The sequence below is a fragment of the Pristiophorus japonicus genome, chromosome 1, assembly GCF_044704955.1.
Source record: "Pristiophorus japonicus isolate sPriJap1 chromosome 1, sPriJap1.hap1, whole genome shotgun sequence".
NCBI classification, from domain to species: domain Eukaryota; kingdom Metazoa; phylum Chordata; class Chondrichthyes; family Pristiophoridae; genus Pristiophorus; species Pristiophorus japonicus.
The window spans coordinates 533425500-533447528 of NC_091977.1; the positions used below are offsets into that span (position 1 = coordinate 533425500).

Here is a 22029-nt window from a genome sequence, read left to right on the forward strand (position 1 = left end):
TGGTGGAGATAGAAAAAGATTTGGGCATTTTTGCGCATACATCCTTAAAGGTACACGAGCATTGCTGTGCAGCGATAGCTAGAGCAAATAGGGTATTGGGGCATATCCATAGGACAATTGAGTACAAGACCATAGTCAGGCCGCACTTGGAACACTGTGTCCAGTTTTGGTCTCCTCACATGGTGGGTGATATTGAGGTTCTGGAAAGGGTGCAGAAGACGGCCACTGGACTGATTCCAAGCATCTTAGTTATCAAGATAGGTTAAGAGAGTTAGCACTCTTTTCCTTCGAGCAGCATGACTTGAGGGAGGGGGGGTATGACTGAGGATTATAAGATAATGAAGGGAATAGACAGTGTTCCAGCTGACAGTTTATTTCAATTAAATAGGTTAGGCAGGACCAGGGGTCACAAATTTAAGCTGTACAAGGCTGGACCTTGGTTAGTCATCAGGAGGTGGTTCGTTTCCCAGAGAATAGTAGACCCCTGGAACAAGCTGCCGTTCCATGTGGTGGATGCAGACTCACTGAATTCCTTCAAGCAAAAGCTAGATTTGTTTCTGGCTGTGGCAGAGATGCATTCTTACAGAAGGTAGGTACTGCAGGGAATTTAAGGCTAGAGTGATCTCCTGGACTAGTTTCGATCGCCTAGATGGGTTGGAGAGGAATTTCCCAGAATTTTTACTCCCAAATTGCCTGGATTTTTAAAAACTGTTTTTTTTGCCTCTCCCAGGAGATCACATGGTTTGTGGGTGGGGTGAACAGTATATGTTATGATACACAAGGTATTGCAATTGTATGGGACAAGCTTGATGGACCAGAAAATAGGAGAACATAGGAAAACGCTGTCCGTCATTTTCCCATGTTCTCCTATTTTCATTATTTACTAGCTTCTGAGCTGAGCCCAAGATCAGATCAGCCATGATCTTATTAAATGGCAAGAGCAGGCTCCTGGGGCCAAGTGACCTACTCCTGCTCCTATTTCTTGTATTATGTTCACATTTAAGAAAAATCTTGTTGCTAAAAATAACTAGCGTTATTAAAATATTTTTTACTCATTGTGTTTTGGTGCTGGAGGTAGCTGCAGAATTGGCAATCCCCAAGACAATTAACACACATTCCCAACACTGTTTGTTACATAAATGCACTTGCATTAGTGCAGATTGAACAAGTACACTCAAGTATCTGTACGTAAAGATTATATTCACCGCGATCTCTCAGCACCGTGAATTTACTTGCTTCTGTTTAAGCGGTCTGCAATCCATTTTGAGCACAGCACGCTGCCGAAGCAATGAAAGATGCTCAGAATGGTTTCCTGGGAGAAGCAATCCACCCACGCCCCCAAAGAAAAATTCATGTGCTCCATAGCTCAACACAGCTGGGAATTCCTCAGTAACACATGGCACAGCTGCAAATGTGACAGCCCTGCTACTTCAGCTCGACCCTGCTTAGGAGTTTCTAGTGTTGAAAGAAGTAATGGTGAAATCTGGCTAACTGCAGTTTTCCAATGAGAGTAGAACCTCTTTAGCTTACCTTGATTCTGGAGTGGGGAGCGGTCGGGTGGGGGGTGCAAGAGAAATTTGGCATTAGGGGTACCAGTGGGACAAGGGTTAAAGTGCTGGTTCCTGCACCGACCCATAAGGAGGTAAAAGGCCTCTCTTCGGCCTTGTACCAAGGCTCCAGAAGTTATTAATTCAGTAATATTCCGACAGGATATGATGTGAGAACCTAAACAGACATTGATAAGACTTTGCGAAGAGGCTCGAGGCAGACTCACGGGAATCAAGGAGAATCAACAAATTCTGACCTAATGAAGTCATTCTAGTCACAGCCTAAGGTGGTCACGAAGGTCTTGGCCTGCCAATACAAAGTAGCACTAATAAGGTAGTCGAATTAGAGAAGTAGCACTGATAAGGCAGTCCAATTAGAGATCTAGGGAGGTCTTACCAGGGAACAGAGGGGTTTTCGAAATGTATGAAAGTTGTATGATTGTGCTGTTCGGGGAGCATCTCCACTCATAGGCGGCTGTGATGAGAGGTGTTCCCGGGCGTTCGTAATAAAAGATCGTTATACCTTGCCATCTGTCTCTGTCTGCTAACTCCGGGGGCTGTTACGCAGGTTGGGGCGAGCGTCGACCCGCTATATCAGAGGCCCGCTCGTGGGAGGAGAAGCCTTCCTATTTTCCCTTACAGGGGCGTCAAAGAAGCAGACATCATCAGATCTGTCTAATTCAACCATTTTCCCATCTTATTTACTTTCCTTCTTATCTTTACTTATTTATTGACTGAAATTATTTTCCTTTGGGCTTTGATTTGCTTATCTAGCTTTTGCAATCCTTTATCTTTCCTCCACCAGTTTCTCATATTTGCCCTTTCACTCTTTGATTTCTCTGTTTTCTTTAAATGGTGTGTATTTTCTGTTATTTGCCCCTTGCCGCCTCCACAGCAGATTCCATCCGCTTCATCCCTAATTGCCCTTAACTGAGTGGCTTGCTTAGCCATTTCAGAGGGGCAGTTAAGAGTCAGCCACATTGCTGTGGGTCTGGAGTCCCATATAGGCCAGACCAGGTAAGGGTGGCAGATTTCCTTCCAGATGGATTATGACGACAATCCGGTCACCATTACTGAGAGAGTGTTCTCGCTTGTGGGGAGTCCTCCGTATGACAGTCACCAAGAAATCCAATAGGAATTCAGAAGAAACTTCTTTACCCAGAAAACGTGGAACTCACTACAATATGAGTTGAGGCGAATATGATAGATGCATGTAAGGGGAGGTTAGAGTAGCAAATGAGGGAGAAGGGAATCATCATCATAGGCAGTCCCTTTAAATTGAGGAAGACTTGCTTCCACTCTAAAAGTGAGTTCTTAGGTGACAAGAATTACAGTCTCTGTCACAGGTGGGTCAGACAGCGGTTGAGGGAAAAGGGTGGGTGGGGAGTCTGGTTTGCCGCACGCTCCTTCCGCCTACGCTTGTTTTCTGCATGCTGTCGGCGACAAGACTCGAAGTGCTCAGCACCCTCCCGGATGTTCTTCCTCCACTTAGGGTGGTTTTGGGCCAGGGATTCCCAGGTGTCGGTGGGGATGTTGCACTTTATCAGGGAGGCTTTGAGGGTATCCTTGAAGCGTTTCCTCAGTCCACCTTTGGCTCGCTTACCGCGTAGGAGCTCCGAGTAGAGCGCTTGCTTTGGGAGTCTCGTGTTGGGCATGTGAACAAAGTGGCCTGCCCAGCGGAGCTGGTCGAGTGTGGTCAGTGCTTCGATGCTGGGCTGGTCGAAAACACTGACGATGTGTCTATCCTCCCAGGGAATTTGCAGGATCTTGCAGAGGCAGAGCTGGTGGTATTTCTCCCAAGGCTTTGAGGTGTCTACTGCATATATGGAAGGTGATGCTGATACAGTTAGAAGATAGATAGGAGGAGACTCGAGTGGAGCATAAATGCCAGCATGGACTGGTTGAGCCAAATGGCCTGTTTCTGTGCCGTATAGCCCGTGTAATCCTGTGAAAAATGCTAAAGGAGACAGTCCCTGCTGTGGTTCATTGCTGTTTGAACTCATGCCAAAACCCCAGATGCGCGTCCATGAGCATTTGCGAACAAGCGCCCCCTCTGTTGAGACGAGTGTGTCACCTTGCATACTGGGGCGGAGTGAAAGTCGCGGAAGGAGGTTTGTAAATCTGTGGAATTCGCTGCCTCAGAGACCTGTGGGAAACGGGACACTGAATAAATTTAAGGACAGAGATAGACAGTTTCTTAAGCGATAAGGGGAGCGGGCAGGGAAGTGGACCCGAGTCCATGATCGGATCCACCACGATCGTATTGAATGGCGGAGCAGGCTCGAGGGACCGTATGGCCTACTCCCGCTTCGATTTCTTATGTTCTTAAGGAGAACTCAGCCACAGTGGCCAGGGCTACTAACCTTCTGAGCTTCTGCGACAACCTCCTCGGGCTGCACAGTCGCAGTGGCTTCCTCCGCCAGCCAGTTTCCCCACTCTTCTGTCGGGGCGTTCCAGTCAGAGCTCGGGTCAGCTGTTGAAATTCCATCTGGAGAACGACAAGGCAAAATAGGAAATCAAATCAATCCAAACAACTGCTGTGGAAATTCAGCTTTGACTTCTTTTAAGTCTGTACGATATAAATACACAGTGAAGATTTAAGGGCTGCAATTCTCAAGGGTTTTATTTTAAAGTTCTTCAAATGGGAGATCAATTGTACATTTTAAAAAGGAGGTAAAATATTGGACGTAGCAATTATTCTGATTTCAAATGTGAAATATTTGAACTTGGTTCTCAGCATTTATCAAGGCAGGCACACAATTCTTGGGTTAACCACCAACTGGGAGGATGACAGATAAATTAAACTGTGGCTATTTCTATCAATGCCATCCATCTGTCTTTATCTTATCCAGCTTTTCAAAAAAAACAGCCAATTAGGGAGCCAGATTCAGACAGATGGATCATTGCAAATTAAAAAAAAGTTAGCATGGAAAAGTTACCATCCAAAGATGGAAATAGCCAGTGAAGGCACAGATAAGAATCAACTTATAATACAACAAGCCAGTTGCAGAACAGACAGAAACAAATTGCAAATTCAAGACCTTTGATTAAGGTAGAGTTTAAATCGCGTATCCTTTCATTTACGTACAAGGTTTCAGAACATTAAACACTGAAAAAGTCGAAAGACAAACAGGAAGAAAGGGAAAAAAAACAAGACACTCGAGACACACAAGTTGGAACATTTTTTTTTAAACACTACCGTTGCTTTGAGCTGCCATTGGTTTTGGAGTTAATATTGACAGAGCAATAGACCCCGAAAATAAATCGTGGAGGGAATTCCATTAGTAGTAAACAACAGTTTAGAACCACGCTGGGGAAAACAGCAATTATAACTGCAACTTGCAAAGGCTGCATAATAGGCCCATGTAAGGGCACACTTGTATAAAGTACACACCCATGATATACATCAAAACAGCAGCTGCTAAATATGCCGTAGCCATTCAGAGTTAGCTACTGTTCGAAGGCACCTCTGGAAAGGTAACTGGGGGTTATTTCACCTCAGGAGATTAAATGTAGACATGCCCCCGGCCAGAGAAACCCTACAGTGACATCGGATAGCCAGGAGCAAATTTAACAAAGGGGATGGAGTATAAAAGCAGGGAAATCTTGCGACAGTTAATACAGGGTTTTGGTGAGGCCAGTGATGAGGAAGGCCAATGGAATCTTGGCCTTTATTGCAAAGGGGATGGAGTATAAAAGCAGGGAAGTCTTGCTACAGTTATACAGGGTATTGGTGAGGCCACACCTGGAATACTGCGTGCAGTTTTGGTTTCCATATTTACGAAAGGATAGACTTGCTTTGGAGAAGGTTCACTCGGTTGATTCCGGAGATGAGGGGGTTGACTTATGAGGAAAGGTCGAGTAGGTTGGGCCTCTACTCATTGGAATGAAGAATGAGAGGCAATCTTATCGAAACGTGTAAGATTATGAGGGGGCTTGACAAGGTGGATGCAGAGAGGATGTTTCCACTGATAGGGGAGATTAGAACTAGAGGGCACAATCTTAGAATAAGGGGCCGCCCATTTAAAACTGAGATGAGGAAGAATTTCCTCTGAGGGTTGTAAATCTGTGGAATTTGCTGTCGCAGAGAACTGTGGAAGCTGGGACATTGACTAATTTTAAGGCAGAGATATCAGTTAAGAAATTGTCTAAGGGAATAAGGGGTTATGGGAAGGGGTTATGGGGAGCGGGCAGGGAAGTGGACCAGAGTCCATGATCGGATCAGCCATGATATTAAATGGCGCAGCAGGCTCGAGGGGCCATATGGCCTACTCTTGCTCTTATTGCTTATGTTCTTATGAAGGAAAAAGGCCACACAATGGGCAGAGATTGGTGAAATCATGAGCAGGGATGAGTATCCAAATATTGGATACCAAACTTGGCACTGATCTCAACAAGTCAGGAAAAAGTTCAGTGCTAATTATAAACCAATCATTGAATGGCACAGCATAGAAGCAGTCATTCGGCCCATCGAGTCTGCGCCAGCTCTTTCAAAGAGCAATCCAGTTAATCCCGCTCCCTTGCACTTTCCCCATATCCCCGTAATTTTTTTCTCCAATATTTATCTTGGTTTGCACCCGCTCTGACCGGAATCTGTTTCAGGATCAAGGGATCAGCTTTGATGTGCCGAATGGCCTTATGGCTCCTGGACCCGTGTCCTTACAATAATTATTTCGGCTAGGAATTATGAATTCACGTGTTGCAACTGTCAATTGAAGGCATCCCCACCGACTGATCACTCGTGAACTGGATAAACCTGAATAGCTACAAGACTTTAAAAAAAAATAAGCACAAGTGGAAAATTTCCACATAGGAGCTCGAGCCAGTGCTTACCTGACATAGGAACAGAGGAAGAGTAGGCCATTCAACCCTTCGAGCTTGTTCCGCCATTCTATGAGATCATGTCTGATCCATTTCCCAACTCCATCTTCCTGCCTTGGCTCCATATCCCTTAATACCCATGGCTCGCAAAAATCTAGCATCTTGGATTGAAAATTATTAGCTAGCATCTACTGCTTTTTATGGGACAGTTCCATCCTGGTTTTCAAATCCCTCCATGGTCCCGTCCCTCCCTATCTCTAATCTTCTCCAGCCCCACAACACCTCCTCCTCCCCCCCCACAACAACTCTTCTTCTCCGCCCCCCTCCTGAGATGTCTGCGCTCCTCTAATTCTGACCTCTTGATCATCCCTGGTTATAATCGCTCAATCATTGGTGGCCGTGCCTTCTATTGCCTAGGCCCCAAGCTCTGAAATTCCCTGCCTAAACCTCTCCGCCTCTCTCCTCCTCCCTCCCACCACCCCCCCCCCAACCCCCCTTGCCCACCCCCCCCTTCAAGATGCTCCTTAAAACCTACCTCTTTGACCAAGCTTTCAGTCATCTGCACTAATTTCTCCTTATGTGGCTCAGTGTCAATTGTGAAACGCCTTGGGACATTTCACTACCTTAAAGGCACTATATGAATACAAGTTGTTCTACCATCTTTAACTTGAAGAAATTATCCTTAACTTCTCTCCTGAATGGTCCTGAATTTAAGGCCATGTCCCCTTGTCCCAGACTCCCCCCACCAGCAGAAAAAGTTTCTCTCTATCTACCCATTATCAATTCCTTTCAAAATCCTAAAAATCACACATCAAAATACCCCTTAACCTTCTATATTCCAGGAAATACAAGTCGACATTTGCTTTCAACATGGGTCTCCAGTTAGTGATCATAAATCCCGACCAATTTTAAATGATTTACTTTGTGGCGAATACTTCAGAATAGAAATAGTTCTTCCATCAAGAGAAATTTCCTTTAAAAAAAAACTCGAGCCAGCAAGACTTTAATCATAACTTCTTCCTTCCTTCCTTTCCAGCCAATGTTCCACCTTTTTCCTCTTCTGGAGTTTTAACTCCTCGATGGGGCATGCCCTCCAACACCTTTTATCAAGTGGCCGTTGTTGATTTTTGAGCCTCGACAGTGAGGTATGGCAAGCTATTCAATTGTGTGTGTGTGTGGGGAGGGGGGCCTATGGGGAAATCAATGTTCCCTTTAAGTTGCTCTGCCGCACAGTGGTCTGGAGCTCCCTTGAAGGCTGCTTGACGGCTTTTCAATTGGAAAAACTGCATGCGCGAAAATTGGACTACGTACACAAAAGAAATTACAGGGAACACTGGGAGAGATCAAATACGAGCTCGAACCAGGCACCCACACACATTCGCTTTCAATATGGGTCTCTGGCCAGCGATCGAGAATCCCGGCCAATTCTTAAACCAGCCTAAACAGGGCACCGTAGCAAGTTACTCATGGTCTTAACAGACAGAAACGGGAGAATTTGTAATGGGGAACAAGGAAATGGCAAATTAAGTAAATACTTCAGTTCTATCTTCACGGAGGAGGACACAAATAACGTCCCAGAAATTTTAGGGAACCAAGGGTCTAGTGAGCAAGAGGAATTAAAGGAAATGATTATTAGTAAGAAAATAGTGCTGGAGAAACTAATGGAACTGAAGACTGATAAATCCCCAGGCCCTGATGATCTGCATCCCAGAGTACTAAAAGAGGTAGCCATGGAAATAGTAGATGCATTGGTTGTAATCTTCCAAAATTCTATAGATTATGGAACAGTTCCTGCAGATTGGAGGGTGGCAAATGTAACTTCACTATTTAAAAAAGGAGGGAGAGGAGAAACAGAGAACTACAAACCGGTTAAGCCTAATATCAGTAGTAGGGAAAATGCTAAAGTCTATTATAAAGAGTGTGATAATGGCACACATTGTTTAATCCCGTTGATATTATCTAAGACAACATGGATTTATGAAAGGAAAATCATGTTTGACAAACCTACTGGAGCTTTTTGAGGATGTAACTGATAGAATAGATAAGGGAGAACCAGTGGATGTAGTGTATTTGGATGTTCAGAAGGCCTTTGATAAGAGGTTAGTGTGCAAAGTTAAAGCACATAGGGTTGGGGGTAATGTATTGGCATGGATTGAAAATTGATTAACTGACAGGAAAAAGAGTGTAAGAATAAACTGGTCTATTTCAGGGTGGCGGGCAGTGACTAGTGGGGTGCCACAGGGATCAGTGCTTGGGCTCCAGCTATTCACAATATATACAAATGATTTGGATGAGGCAACCAAATGCAATAGTTCCAAGTTTGCTGACGACACAAAACTAGGTGGGATTCAGAGTTATGAGGAGGATGCAAAGACACTGCAAGGCAATTTAGATAGGTTGAGTGAGTAGGCAAACACATGGCAGATGCAGTATAATGTGGATAAATGTGAAGTTATCCACTTTGGCAGGAAAAACACAAGGACAAAGTATTATTTAAATGGTGATGGCTTGGGAAGTGTCGATGTACACAGGGACCTGGGTGTCCTTGTACACTAGTCATTGAAAGCAAACATGCAGGTGCAGCAAGAAGTTAGGAAGGCAAATGGTATGTTGGCCTTCATTGCAAGAGGATTGAAGTACAGGAACAAGGATGTCTTACTACAGTTATGCAGGGCCTTGTTGAGACCACACCTGGAATAGTGTGTTCAGTTTTGGTCTCCTTATCTTAGAAAGGATATACTTTTCATTGAGGGAATGCAGCGAAGGTTCACCAGATTGATTCTTGGGATGGCAGGACTGTCGTATGAGGAGAGATTGGGTCGACTAGGCCTGTATTCACTAAAGTTTAGAAGAATGAGAGGGGATCTCATTGAAACGTATAAAATTCTGACGGGATTGGATAGACTGGATGCGGGGAGGATGTTTCCCCGGGGCTGGGAAGTCTAGAACAAGGGGTCACAGTCTCAGGATACGGGGTAGGAAATGTATGACATGATGAGGGGAATTTTTTTTACTCAGAGGGTGGTGAAGCTGTGGAATTCTCTACCACAGAAGGCTGTGGAGGCCAAGTCACTGAATATATTTAAGAGGGAGATAGATTTCTCGAAATAAAAGTCATCAAGGGGTATGGGGAAAAAGTGGGAATATGGTGTTGAGATAGAGGATCAGCCATGATCATATTGATGGCGGTGCAGGCTCGAAGGGCCCACTCTTGCTCCTATTTTCTATGTTTCTATGTTAATTTGCTGAACCACCCAGGGAGAGAGGAGGGGGTGGGAGCCAAACTGAAATGAGTTTCACGCAGGCTGAAGCCAGTTCTCGGTTAACAGATTTTAATGGCAAAACCAGCCTCCAATTTAGAGATTTGACTCAAAGGGCAGTACCAGTACAGTGCACACACTGATCCTTATGGCACAATTGTCTGCGGTTTAACTATGTGGTCCCGATCAGAGATTTTGTTGGTTTAGTAGCATGAGGTCATTTAATACAGCCAGTGCTATTTTTTGATTAGCTGGGTGGCTACAATACACTGCAGGTCAAGAACTATTTAACAACCTCTTGCTTTTTCTCCCCTCTTGGGTCATGAATCACCCAGTTTACTTTGTCCCAAGTTCAGCACGGGATTTACGAGCAATTGAAACACACAGGACGGGATCACGTACTTATTCCCGACCAGGCGTCGTCAATGGAGCTGGGGGCTGGGTTGGCTTCCCTCGGACGATCAGCGGTGCTGGGCTGGGAGGCCGGCTCACTGGTGGGAGCTGGAAAAGGGAGATGAGGAAATTATACATGATCACAGCGACATGAAATAACAGCTTTCAAACATAACTCAAACTGGCTGGGATGGCATATTTGGACGCTCAATTCTGGTTGACTGATGGGGGATTTGTGGCGAGAAGAAATGTCAAAGGAACCAACTTTTGTTGGCGTGACTCAGTGGGCAGCAACCTCGCCTGAGTCAGAAAGTTGTGGGCTCAAGTCCCACTCCAGAGACTTGAGCTCACAAACCTAGGCGGACATGCCAGTGCAGTGCTGAGGGAAGAGCTACACTGTCAGAGATGCCTTCTTTCGGATGAGATGTTAAACCGAGGCCCTGTCTGCTCTCTCAGGTGGATGTAAACGATCCTATGGCACTATTTCAAAGAGCGAGGAGTTATTCCCGGTGTCTTGGCCAATATTTATCCCTCAATTAGCACCAGAAACAGATCATAGAATCAGACAGTTAGAGCACAGAAGGAGGCCATTTCGGACCATCATGTCCGTGCTGGCCAACAAAGAGCTATCCAGCCAAATCCCACTTTCCAGCTCTTGGTCCATACTCTGTAGGTTAAAGCACTTCAAGTGCACAGCCAAGTATTTAATTTTTTAAAATGTGGTGAAGGATTCTGCCTCCACTACCCTTTCAGGCAGTGAGTTCCAGACCCCCACCATCCTTTGGGTGAAACAATTCTTGTCAAATCCCCTCTAAACCTTCTACCAATTACATCTATGCTCCATGGTTGTTGAGCCTTCTGCTAAGGAAAGAGGTCCTTCCTATCCAATCTATCTAGGCCCCTTATAATTTTATATACCTTGATTAGGTCTCCCCTCAGCCTCGTCCGTTCCAAAGAAAACAAACCCAGCCTATCCAATCTTTCCTCATGGCTAAAATTCTCCACTTCAGGCAACATCCTCGTAAATATCCTCTGTACCACGTCGTTCCTGTAATGTGGTGACCAGAACTGCTGCACTACTCTAGCTGTGGCCTAGTGTTTTATACAGTTCAAGCATAAGCTCCCTGCTCTTGTCTTTTATGCTTTGGCTATTAAAGAAAGTATTCCGTATGCCTTCTTAACCACCTGATCTACCTGGCCTGCTACCTTCAGAGATCTGTGGACCTGCACTCCAAGGTCCCTTTGTTCCTCTACATTTCAGTGTCCTACCATTTAATATATATTCCCTGGCCTTGTTAGCCCTCCCCAAATGCATTACCTCACACTTCTCCGGATTGGAATTTACCCAGTTCCCTTTCTGCCCACCTGACCAGTTGATTATCTTCCTGCAGTCTGCAGCTTTCTTCTTCATTATCAACCACACATCTGATTTTAGTATCATCTGCAAACTTCTTAATCATACCCCCTATATTCAAGTCTCAATCATTGATATGTCACAAAAAGCAAGGGACCTCGTACAGAGTCCCGCGGAACCCCATTGGAAACAGCCTTCCAGTCACAAAAACATCCTTCAACCATAACCCTTTGCTTCCTGCCTCTACATCCAACTTGCCACTTTGCCCTGGATCCCATGGGCTTTTACTTTCGTGACCAGTCTGCCATGTGAGACCTTATCAAAAACTTTGCTAAAATCCATATACACAACATCATATGCACTGCCCTCATCGACCCTCCTGGTTACTCCCTCGAAAAATTCAATCAAGTTCGTCAGACACGACCTTCCCTCAACAAATCCATACTAACTGTCCTCGATTAATCCCAGTCTTCTAAATTAAGCTTTATCCTGTCCCTCAATGTTTTCCAATAATTTTCCCACCACTGAGGTTAGGCTGACTGGCCTGTAATTACTCGGTCTATCCCTTTCTCCCTTTTTAGACAAAGGTACAACATTAGCAGTCCTCCAGTCCTCTGGCACCACACCTGTAGCCAGAGAGGACTGGAAAATGAGAAGAACTGTAAAAGATGCGCTGACTAACAGCCTGGGATACATTTCATCCAGACCTGGGGATTTATCCACTTTCAAAGCTACTAAGCCCCTTAATACTTTCTCTCTCAGTATGTTTATTTTATCTAATATTTCACACTTCTCCCTGATGCAATGTCTGCATCGCCCCTCTCGTGAAAACAGATGCAAAGTATTCATTAAGAACCAAACCCACGTCTTTTGCCTCCACACACAGATTACCTTTATGGTCTCCAATAGACCCTACTCTTTCTTTAGTTATCCTCTTGCTCTTAATGTATTTATAAAACATCTTTGGGTTTTCTTTGATTTTACTTGCCAACATTATTTCATGCTCTCTCTCTGCTTTCCTAATTTACTTTTTAAATTACAACCCTGCAATTTCTGGTCATTATTGGGTGCGGTAGCATAGTGGTTATATTACTGGACTAATAATCCAGAGACCAAGACTAATGATCTGGAAACACGAGTTTAAATCCCAGCACAGCAGCTGGGGAATTTTAAATTCAGCTAATTAAATAAATCTGGAATTTAAAAAAAGCTTACATCAATGTCTGATTGTCATCAAAACCATCTGGTTCACGAATGTCCTTTAGGGAAGGAAATCTGCCTTCCTTACCCGGTCTGGGCCTATATGTGACTCCAGACCTAGAGCAATGTGGTTGGCTCTTAAATACCCTCACAAGCCACCCAGTCATACCAGAGTACTACAAAGTAGTATCACCACACGGACTGCAGCGGTTCAAGAAGGTGGCTCACTACCACCTACTCGATGACAAGTAGAGATGGGCAATAAATGCCAGCGAGGCCCATAATCCCGTGAACAAATAAATAAAAATTGCATTGCTGTTTGTGGAAGCTTGCTGTGCGCAAATTGGCTGCTGCGTTTCCTACATTACAACAGCGACTGCACTTCAAAAAAATACTTCATTGACTGCAAAGCGCTTTGGGACGTCCAGTGATCAAGAAAGACACTATATAAATGCAAGACTTTCTCACGGCAAAAACTTAATTATATTCTATTCATTTACATTTATTTCTTAAATGGTTACTAGTAGTTACTCAAGACCAGCAAGCAGAATGCTAAACAATCGGAAGTGTCGAGAATGCTCTTTTAAAAAAAACAAAGAAATGGACAACGATTTTGGCTGGTAATAATAGTTGGGTACAATTTTAAAAATCAAATTGAAATTCAACTTAATAATAAACAGTTCGTTATCATCAATTCTAAACTCAAGAGGTATCATTGACTTGACTGTCAGAAGTCGATTGGAATGACCCATCCACCAGCAGTGCTGGAATCCAAGATGTTCAACTGGAACATTACCTGATGAATGATTTTGTTTAGCAATTGAAGAATTGGAGGAGTTATTAATGTATTGCTCAAGACATTCTCAACTACAGTTGGGCATTTTCCTTTATAAACAAAAAGAAGGGCTTTGTTGTGGATGAAATGTAGAAAGCAGCCTCGGGCACTCTCAACGTCACAAGTGTCAATATTCAAGGGCCCAGCCATCACTAAGGTCTGGGTTGTCATTTATAAAATACATGCACGTGCCTTTAAAAAGCCACTACAAGATTGCCAGGTTTGATTTAACTCGAGCTTATCATCTTGCACTATTCTGACAATTTGAATCCATTTTTAGAAAGGAACCAACGCTAGATAAACATTTCCTCTCGTTATAAATCAGCAACTTGACATTTCAAAACAATACAATTGGACCCATTTTGAATTTCCCTCTCCATTCCAAAGGAATAAAGGAACACAAACAGGAGCAGCCCAGTCAGCCCCTCGAGCCTGTTCTGCCATTCAGTTGATCCAATTACCTGGCGGAGCTCTATATCCCTTGGTAGTATTCATAGAAAAGCAGGGAAGCTCTCTCGACGTCCAATCTAACATTCATCCCTCAACCCTCACAAACAGTTTATCTGGTTATTTATCTCATTGCCATTTATGGGACCCTGCTGTGTGCAAATTGGCTGCCAAATCTGCCTACATCAGTGACTGCACTTAAAAATAATTTGTTGGTTGTAAAGCATTTAGGGCACCTTTAAGGACACAAAAGGTACTTCATAAATTTAAGTTGCTCTATTTCTTTGCAACTAAAAGGAAAAAAGAATTGCGCTTACATAGCACCTTTCACGACCACTGGACGCCTCAAAAGGACTTTACAGCCAATTAAGTACTTTTTGAATTCTTGTCACTGTTGTAATGTGGAAAAAGCCATTCAGCAAAGGAAGAAATATAGAAACATAGAAAATAGGTGCAGGAGTAGGCCATTCGGCCCTTCTAGCCTGCACCGCCATTCAATGAGTTCATGGCTGAACATGCAACTTCAGTACCCCATTCCTGCTTTCTCACCATACCCCTTGATTCCCCGAGTAGTAAGGACTTCATCTAACTCCTTTTTGAATATATTTAGTGAATTGGCCTCAACAACTTTCTGTGGCAGAGAATTCCACAGGTTCACCACTCTCTGGGTGAAGAAATTCCTCCTCATATCGGTCCTAAATGGCTTCCCCCTTATCCTTAGACTGTGTCCCCTGGTTCTGGACTTCCCCAACATTGGGAACATTCTTCCTGCATCTAACCTGTCTAACCCAGTCAGAATTTTAAACGTTTCTATGAGGTCCCCTCTCATTCTTCTGAACTCCAGTGAATACAAGCCCAGTTGATCCAGTCTTTCTTGATAGGTCAGTCCCGCCATCCCGGGAATCAGTCTGGTGAACCTTCGCTGCACTCCCTCAATAGCAAGAATGTCCTTCCTCAGGTTAGGAGACCAAAACTGTACACAATACTCCAGGTGTGGCCTCACCAAGGCCCTGTACAATTGTAGCAACACCTCCCTGCCCCTGTACTCAAATCCCCTCGCTATGAAGGCCAACATGCCATTTGCTTTCTTAACCGCCTGCTGTACCTGCATGTCAACCTTCAATGACTGATGTACCATGACACCCAGGTCTCTTTGCACCTCCCCTTTTCCTAATCTGTCACCATTCAGATAATAGTCTGTCTCTCTGTATTTATCACCAAAGTGGATAACCTCACATTTATCCACATTATACTTCATCTGCCATGCATTTGCCCACTCACCTAACCTATCCAAGTCGCTCTGCAGCCTCATAGCATCCTCCTCGCAGCTCACACTGCCACCCAACTTAGTGTCATCCGCAAATTTGGAGATACTACATTTAATCCCCTAAATCATTAATGTACAGTGTCAACAGCTGGGGCCCCAGCACAGAACCTTGCGGTACCCCACTAATCACTACCTGCCATTCTGAAAAATCCCCATTTACTCCTACTCTTTGCTTCCTATCTGACAACCAGTTCTCAATCCATGTCAGCACACTACCCCCAATCCCATGTGCTTTAACTTTGCACATTAATCTCTTGTGTGGGACCTTGTCGAAAGCCTTCTGAAAGTCCAAATATACCACATCAACTGGTTCTCTCTTGTCCACTCTACTGGAAACATCCTCAAAAAATTCCAGAAGATTTGTCAAGCATGATTTCCCTTTCACAAATCCATGCTGACTTGGACCTATCATATTACCTCTTTCCAAATGCACTGCTATGACATCCTTAACAATTGATTCCATCATTTTACCCACTACCGATGTCAAGCTGACCGGTCTATAATTCCGTTTTCTCTCTCCCTCCTTTTTTTTTTTAAAAAGTGGGGTTACATTGGCTACCCTCCACTCCATAGGAACTGATCCAGAGTCAATGGAATGTTGGAAAATGACTGTCAATGCATCCACTATTTCCAAGGCCACCTCCTTAAGTACTCTGGGATGTAGTCCATCAGGCCCTGGGGATTTATCGGCCTTCAATCCCATCAATTTCCCCAACACAATTTCCCGACTAATAAGGATTTCCCTCAGTTCCTCATCCTTACTAGGAAGGTTGTTTGTGTCCTCAGTGAATACCGAACCAAAGTACTTGTTCAATTGGTCCGCCATTTCTTTGTTCCCAGTTATGACTTCCCCTGATTCTGACTGCAGGGGACCTACGTTTGTCTTTACTAACCTTTTTCTCTTTACATATCTATAGAAAATTTTGCAATCCGTCTTAATGTTCCCTGCAAGCTTCTTCTCGTACTCCATTTTCCCTGCCCTAATCAAACCCTTTGTCCTCCTCTGCTGAGTTCTAAATTTCTCCCAGTTCCCGGGTTCGCTGCTATTTCTGGCCAATTTGTATGCCACTTCCTTGGCTTTAATGCTATCCTTGATTTCCCTTGATAGCCACGGTTGAGCCACCTTCCCTTTTTTATTTTTACGACAGACAGGAATGTACAATTGTTGTAGTTCATCCATGCGGTCTCTAAATGTCTGCCATTGCCCATCCACAGTCAACCCCTTCAGTATCATTCGCCAATCTATCCTAGCCAATTCACGCCTCATACCTTCAAAGTGACCCTTCTTTAAGTTCTGGACCATGGTCTCTGAATTAACTGTTTCATTCTCCATCCTAATGCAGAATTCCACCATATTATGGTCACTCTTCCCCAAGGGGCCTCGCACAACGAGATTGCTAATTAATCTTCTCTCATTACACAACACCCAGTCTAAGATGGCCTCCTCCCTAGTTGGTTCCTCGACATATTGGTCTCGAAAACCATCCCTTATGCACTCCAGGAAATCCTCCTCCACCGTATTGCTTCCAGTTTGGTTAACCCAATCTATGTGCATATTAAAGTCACCCATTATAACTGCTGCACCTTTATTGCACGCACCCCTAATTTCATGTTTGATGCCCTCCCCAACATCACTATTACTGTTTGGAGGTCTGTAAACAACTCCCACTAACGTTTTTTGCCCTTTGGTATTCTGCAGCTCTACCCATATAGATTCCACATCATCCAAGCTAATGTCCTTCCGAACTATTGCCTTAATTTGCTCCTTAACCAGCAATGCTACCCCACCTCCTTTTCCTTTTATTCTATCTTTCCTGAATGTTGAATACCCCTGGATGTTGAGTTCCCAGCCCTGATCATCCTGGAGCCACGTCTCCGTAATCCCAATCACATCATATTTGTTAACATCTATTTGCACAGTCAATTCATCCACCTTATTGCGGATACTCCTTGCATTAAGACACAAAGCCTTCAGGCTTGTTTTTTTAACACCCTTTGTCCTTTTAGAATTTTGCTGTACAGTGGCCCTTTTTGTTCTTTGCCTTGGGTTTCTCTGCCCTCCACTTTTACTCATCTCCTTTCTGTCTTTGGCTTTTGCCTCCTTTTTGTTTCCCTCTGTCTCCCTGCATTGGTTCCCATCCCCCTGCCATATTAGTTTAAATCCTCCCAACAGCACTAGCAAACACTCCCCCTAGGACATTGGTTCCGGTCCTGCCCAGGTGCAGACCGTCCGGTTTGTACTGGTCCCACCTCCCCCAGAACCGGTTCCAATGCCCCAGGAATTTGAATCCCTCCCTGCTGCACCACTGCTCAAGCCACGTATTCATCTGCGCTATCCTGCGATTCCTACTCTGACTATCACGTGGCACTGGTAGCAATCCCGAGATTACTACTTTTGAGGTCCTACTTTTTAATTTAGCTCCTAGCTCCTTAAATTCGTTTCGTAGGACCTCATCCCTTTTTTTACCTATGTCGTTGGTACCAATGTGCACCACGACAACTGGCTGTTTTCCCTCCCTTTTTAGAATGTCCTGCACCCGCTCCGAGACATCCTTGACCCTTGCACCAGAGAGGCAACATACCATCCTGGAGTCTCGGTTGTGGCCGCAGAAACGCCTATCTATTCCCCTCACCATTGAATCCCCAATCACTATTGCTCTCCCACTCTTTTTCCTGCCCTCCTGTGCAGCAGAGCCAGCCATGGTGCCATGAACTTGGCTGCTGCTGCCCTCCCCTTATGAGTCATCCCCCTCAACAGTACCCAAAGCAGTGTATCTGTTTTGCAGGGGGATGACCACATGGGACTCCTGCACTACCTTCCTTGCACTGCTCTTCCTGTTGGTCTTCCATTCCCTATCTGGCTGTGGACCCTTCTCCTGCGGTACGACCAACTCGCTACACGTGCTACTCACGTCATTCTCAGCATCGTGGATGCTCCAGAGTGAATCCACCCTCAGCTCCAACTCCGCAACGCGGACCGTCAGGAGCTTGAGGTGGATACACTTCCTGCAGATAGTCATCAGGGACACTGGTGTCGTCCCTGAGTTCCCACATGGTACAGGAGGAGCATAACACCCGACCGAGCTCTCCTGCCATGACTTAACCCTTAGATACACTTAAATTGGCAACAACAATGTTAAAAGTTACTCACTGTTATAGAAGAGAAAAAAGAAAAACTACTCACCAATCACCAGCCAATCACTTACCCTCTTGGCTGTGACGTCACCTTTTGATTTCTTTCTACTTCTTTTTTGCCTTCTCCCTGTAGCTGCACAAGTTACGCCTTTTATAGGCCTCACCTCCTCGACGCTGCTCCCGACTGCCGCTGGGCCCCGGACTCCCTGCTGTGCCTTTTATAGGCCTCACCTCCTCGACGCTGGGCCCCGGACTCCCTGCTGTGCCTTTTATAGGCCTCACCTCCTCGACGCTGGGCCCCGGACTCCCTGCTGTGCCTTTTATAGGCCTCACCTCCTCGACGCTGGGCCCCGGACTCCCTGCTGTGCCTTTTATAGGCCTCACCTCCACGACGCTGCTCCCGACTGCCGCCGACGCTGGGCCCCGGACTCCCTGCTGTGCCTTTTATAGGCCTCTCCACGCACCTCCTCGACGCTGCTCCCGACTGCCGCCGACGCTGGGCCCTGGACTCCCTGCTGTGCCTTTTATAGGCCTCTCCACGCACCTCCTCGACGCTGCCGACGCTGGGCCCCGGACTCCCTGCTGTGCCTTTTATAGGCCTCTCCGCGCACCTCCTCGACGCTGCTCCCGACTGCCGCCGACGCTGGGCCCCGGACTCTCTGCTGTGCCTTTTATCGGCCTCTCCGCGCACCTCCTCGACGCTGCTCCCGACTGCCGCCGACGCTGGGAAAGGGATGTATCTTTACATCCACGTTAATTGTCCAGGTTCACACGCCCTCAAATCAATAGTTTTTTCCCCTGACAGTCAAGATGAGTGAATTTGAGTAGGGAGTGAGACATTTATCACGCAATTTCAGATTCATGAACTTCCAGGGCAGATATAACCAAGGCCAGAGACCAAGCAAAGTACTCTTTATTCTGCTCAACAATCTGCCTTATTTTCAATATCAGAACGCCCCAATGTACCAGCATGGAAAATTTTAATTTGCTACAATAGCCGTCAATCAACCTCAGTATGACTGGCAATTTAATCATCTTTGGTGAAAATTATAAGGGACCTGTGCTACCAGGAACATAAAAATTAAACAAAAATCAAAAACTTACTTTAGCAGTGCGGAGCATGTAAAAGGGTACAGAGATAAACACCTATACATCTGATCGATGAATTGAGCAATAATAAAGACTAGCATTTGTATAGTAGTGCCGGACATTCCAAAGCGCTTTTCAGTCAAATGAAGGACTTTTTGAAGTGTAGCCACTGTTGTAATGCAGGAAATGCGGCAGCTAATTTGCGCACAGCAAGCTCCCACACACAGAAATGTGATGATGATGATTAGATCATTTTTTTTTTTTTTAAAAGTGATGTTGATTGAGGGATAAATATTGGCCAGGACACAGAGGATAACTCCCCTGCTCTTCTACAAAAATAGATCTTTTATTTCCACTTGAGAGCGCAGACAGAGCCTCGATTTAACGTCTCATTCGAAAGACGGCACCTCCGACACTGCAACGCTCCCTCAGCACTGCACTGGCGTGTCAGCCAGGATTATTGTGGTCAAGTCTCTGGAGTGGGACTTGAACCCACAACCTTCTGACTCAGAGGAGAGGATGCTGCACACTGAGCCACAGCTGACAGAACAACGATTGACGTAACCAGAACAAGTTCATCAGTAACATGAAACGCAAGGCAAATTTCTGACCGTACATTTGCAAAGGAGTGGATTCAAAACAGATTTCAGATTAAATATCAAACATAAAAGCACTATTTACTGGCAACTGCAGCTTTCTCCCCCAGAGTCGAGAAAGAAGGTTTCTGCTCTGATGTAGTCATCCTTTCATTGACGCCTGCCCAAGCCCCTGAAAGAACAAAATATATATTTAAGAGTTTTTCTGGAAAGACAGAACAACTTGCATTTATAATAACACCTTTAACATAGTAAAACATCGCAAGGCTCTTCATGGACAAGGGAGAACCAGTGGATGTGGTGTATTTGGACTTTCAAAAGGCTTTTGGCAAGGTCCCACACGAGAGATTGGTGTGCAAAATTAAAGCACATGGTACTGGGGGTAATGTACTGACGTGGATAGAGAACTGGTTGGCAGACAGGAAGCAAAGAGTCGGGATAAACGGGTCCTTTTCAGAATGGCAGGCAGTGACTAGTGGGGTACCACAAGGTTCAGTGCTGGGACCCCAGCTAGTTACAATATACATCAATGATTTATACAAAGGAATTGAGTGTAAATCTCCAAGTTTGCAGATGACACTAAGCTGGGTGGTGGTGTGAGCTGTGAGGGGGACGATAAGAGGCTGCAGGGTGACTTGGACAGGTTAGGTGAGTGGGCAAATGCATGGCAGATGCAGCATGTAGATAAATGTGAGGTTATCCATTTTGGTGGCAAAAACAGGAAGGCAGATTATCTGAATGGTGACAGATTAGGAAAAGGGGAGGTGCAACGAGAGCTTGGTGTCATGGTACATCAGTCAGTGAAAGTTGCCATGCAGGTACAGCAGGTGGTGAATGTGGCAAATGGCATGTTGGCCTTCATAGTGAGGGGAATTAAGTTTAAGAGCAGGGAGGTCTCACCACAGTTGTACAGGGCCTTGGTGAGACCACACCTTGAATACTGTGTACAGTTTGTCTCTTAATCTGAGAAAGGAAATTCTTGCTATTGAGCGAGTGCAGCGAAGGTTCACCAGACTGATTCCCGGGATGGCAGGACTGACATATGAAGAAAGACTGGATCGACTGGACCTGTATTCACTGGAGTTTAGATGAATGAGAGGGGATCCCATAGAAACATAAAATTCTGATGGGATTGGACAGGTTAGATGCAGGAAGAATGTTCCCAATGCTGGGAAAGTCCAGAACCAGGGGACACAGTCTAAGGGTAAGGGGTAAGCCATCTAGGACCAAGATGTGGAGAAACTTCTTCACTCAGAGTGGTGAACCTGTGGAATTCTCTACCACAGAAAGTTGTTGAGGCCAGTTCATTGGATATATTCAAAAGGGAGTTAGATGTTGCCCTTATGGCTAAAGGGATCAAGGGGCATGGAGAGAAAGCAGGAATGGAGTACTGAAGTTGCATGATCAGCCATGATCATATTGAATGGTGGTGCAGGCTCGAATGGCCTACTCCTGCACCTATTTTCTATGTTTCTATGGGTATATCAGCAAAATTTGACACCGAGCCATGGAAAGCAATATTAGAACAGAGGTAGGTTTTATGGAGCATCTTAAAAAGGAGAGGGGTAGAGAGGGACAGGTGATAAACATGAACTTTGAAGTGATATACACAACAATAATTAAGTAATGCCAGGCATCACACTAAAGAGGATAGTGCCCCAAGCTTTGCTAACAGCAGCAACTTGGATTAGGCAAATAGAAATTCCATCTTCAGCTCCAGAAAATGTCTGCCTGGTCACAAAACAGTGAAGTAATGAGTCAGTTTAATTTCTGCACCACCCGCAGCCCCAGCCAGTCAGCAATTCTGTTCACGTGTCCTGCTGGGCAAAAAGCAGATCATCCTGAGAAGTGCTTGCAGCACTGTCTGAGTTTTCTCTGCTCGCACTTCTAAAATAGTCGAGATCTGAAGCGAAAAATTATCCAAGCCAGTTTTGGAGGCACCAAAATAGCAACCAGATTCACATCCAGTTTTTTTTTTTAAATAGTTAAAATCTATTGCCTCCCAGTTACATTTCCCAACTCCAA

At 45.0% G+C, this 22029-nt stretch overlaps 1 protein-coding gene across 2 annotated transcripts in view; it reads right to left on the reverse strand.

The window, feature by feature from the left end:
• The window catches only part of mtdha (metadherin a), a 120077-nt gene that overhangs the window by 31491 nt on the left and 66557 nt on the right, over nucleotides 1-22029 (reverse strand). The window contains exons 6-8 of one of the 2 annotated variants that reach the window (XM_070896679.1): nucleotides 20090-20176; nucleotides 10031-10129; nucleotides 3911-4035 (exon numbers count right to left, since the gene is read on the reverse strand). In XM_070896679.1, the coding sequence (XP_070752780.1) occupies nucleotides 3911-4035; nucleotides 10031-10129; nucleotides 20090-20176 (311 nt within the window). The remainder of the gene's footprint in view (nucleotides 1-3910; nucleotides 4036-10030; nucleotides 10130-20089; nucleotides 20177-22029) is intronic. The other variant, XM_070896686.1, reaches the window with a different exon arrangement.